Consider the following 1,980-nt stretch of genomic DNA (forward strand, 5'->3'; position numbering starts at 1 on the left):
ACTAAATGTAATACAGAAATGACTGCAAGCATACATTTACAGAGAACTTCCAGAGGTTCAAGCCAGATTCAGAAGAGGACATGGAATGAGGGATATTATTGCTGATGTCTGATGGATCTTGGCTGAAAGTAGAGAATACCAGAAAGATGTTTATCTATGCTTTATTGACTACACAAAGACTTTCAATTGTGTGGATCAGAACAAGCTATGGACAACCTTGCAAAGTATGAGTATGAGTATTTCAGAACACTTAATTGTGCTCTTGAGGAGTAACACAATTTATAGCTCATGTATTCCAGTGTTGCTGGTCTTGATACAAAATATTCGCACAGAATAGTTCTTTTCATCACACTGAGACAACAACAAAACAAATGTACTTCTCTTTGTAATCCTTCTATGTCAGTGGGTGAATTTTTTCATCCAGTCTTTCACTAACAGTGAAAAATTTTGAAAACTTCATTTTTGTTTCTCTTTTCAAGTGAATATAAAAACAACCAGAACAAAACAAAACCTTCTGCAGACAGGCAATTTTGACTCTCAGTGATCCTATAGGACACAGTAGAATTGCCCCAGAGATTTTCCAACATTTCAATCTTTGTCACATGTACTTTGGACTTGTCATCAGGAGGAATCAATTCCCGGAAAAGGACATGATGCTTGGTAAAATAGATGTCAGCAAAAAAGAGGAAGATATATTGGCACTGTAGTTTCAACAATGGGCTAAAATATAAAAACTATTGTGAAGATGGTGCAGGACTCGGCAGTGTTTAATTCTGTTGTACATGGGGTAACTAGTCAGACTACAACTGACTAGGTAGCAGCTAACAGCAACAATATCAATGGAAGCAGACTATACATCTTTTTCAACTGGAGTAACAGGTGGGTTCAAACAGCTGCCTTTTCAGTTAGCTTTCAAGCTCTTTAACCATTGCATTATCATGTCTCCTTATTAAAAACAAACACAAGAAAAACCTTACAATACCAAGGTTGGCTCCCTCCTTCCATGAAAATGGCCAAGGTATCTTATGATCCACACAGTCTAATGCTTGGGTGTTTGTCTCCCTCTTTACATCTTATTCTCTTTAAGTTTCAGTTCTCATTTAATGGTTGTGATGGGAACATTTTCATGATATCCAATCCACAATATATCACTAGCCCCAGAAGTCTCTCACAGAGTTTTTGCCAGAATCAAATGAGAGCTCAGATGAAGAAGTGTTTTGAAGACTAATGAGGATTTATTATAACTACTAAAAAGATGTGCTTATTAAGGATGTTAATTTAGAAAATAACATGTCTATTATTTGGGTTAATTTGCTTTTCTTTTTTCTCACTTGATTTAGGAACACACTTCTTTTGATCCAGTGGAACATAAGAGCTTTCCTGGCTGTGAAGAACTGACCACAGAAGAGACTCTTCTTCAAGATCAAGTTTCTTAGTAAGTCTGCTGGAGTGGGACCGGAGATGGTTACATTAAAGGAAGAGTGTGTGCAACTGTAGAAAGCCTTGGAGAAATCAGAACCTCTGAGGACAGAATTGAAAGCAAAGTAAGTCTCCGTCATCTGCAGAAAGAATGACCTGTGTATTCAGCAGGCTCTGAGTAGCCCCACCATTTGTTCTTTAAATCAAGTTTTTAATTAGACTCCCTTGTTTTTCAGGCAGTCTTGACTTGACAAACAGATAGAGACACTTTTTTTTTTTACCCAAATACAATAGAATTTCATCAAACTCAGACAATGGAAACTCTTAGAGACACCCTATTTCACATTCAAGTGATTTCATTGGCTGTATATTTTTAAAAAACTAGTAACAAACTATCAGATGGCTTTTGCTATATAAAAGCACAGCTATCCATAATGGGGCCAGGGAGCTCTGAGTTTCTCATTTTAAGCCTGTATGTTATCCCTGATCTATTTGCAAATTGATAGGAATTTTATTAGGTCCAAGGAGTCCTGGGGTAGCACTCCAGGATAATGCAATGGA

The 1,980-nt window shown here is 37.0% G+C and overlaps 1 protein-coding gene across 1 annotated transcript in view; it reads left to right on the forward strand.

The window, feature by feature from the left end:
* Window positions 1-1,980, forward strand: part of MYH15 (myosin, heavy chain 15) — a 137,211-nt gene that overhangs the window by 63,505 nt on the left and 71,726 nt on the right. Inside the window, 1 exon segment of the mRNA XM_006878181.1 lies at window positions 1,341-1,577. Coding sequence (XP_006878243.1) covers window positions 1,341-1,577 — 237 coding nt within the window.

Source organism: Chrysochloris asiatica, unplaced genomic scaffold (assembly GCF_000296735.1).
Source record: "Chrysochloris asiatica unplaced genomic scaffold, ChrAsi1.0 scaffold00236, whole genome shotgun sequence".
Classification (NCBI taxonomy): domain Eukaryota; kingdom Metazoa; phylum Chordata; class Mammalia; order Afrosoricida; family Chrysochloridae; genus Chrysochloris; species Chrysochloris asiatica.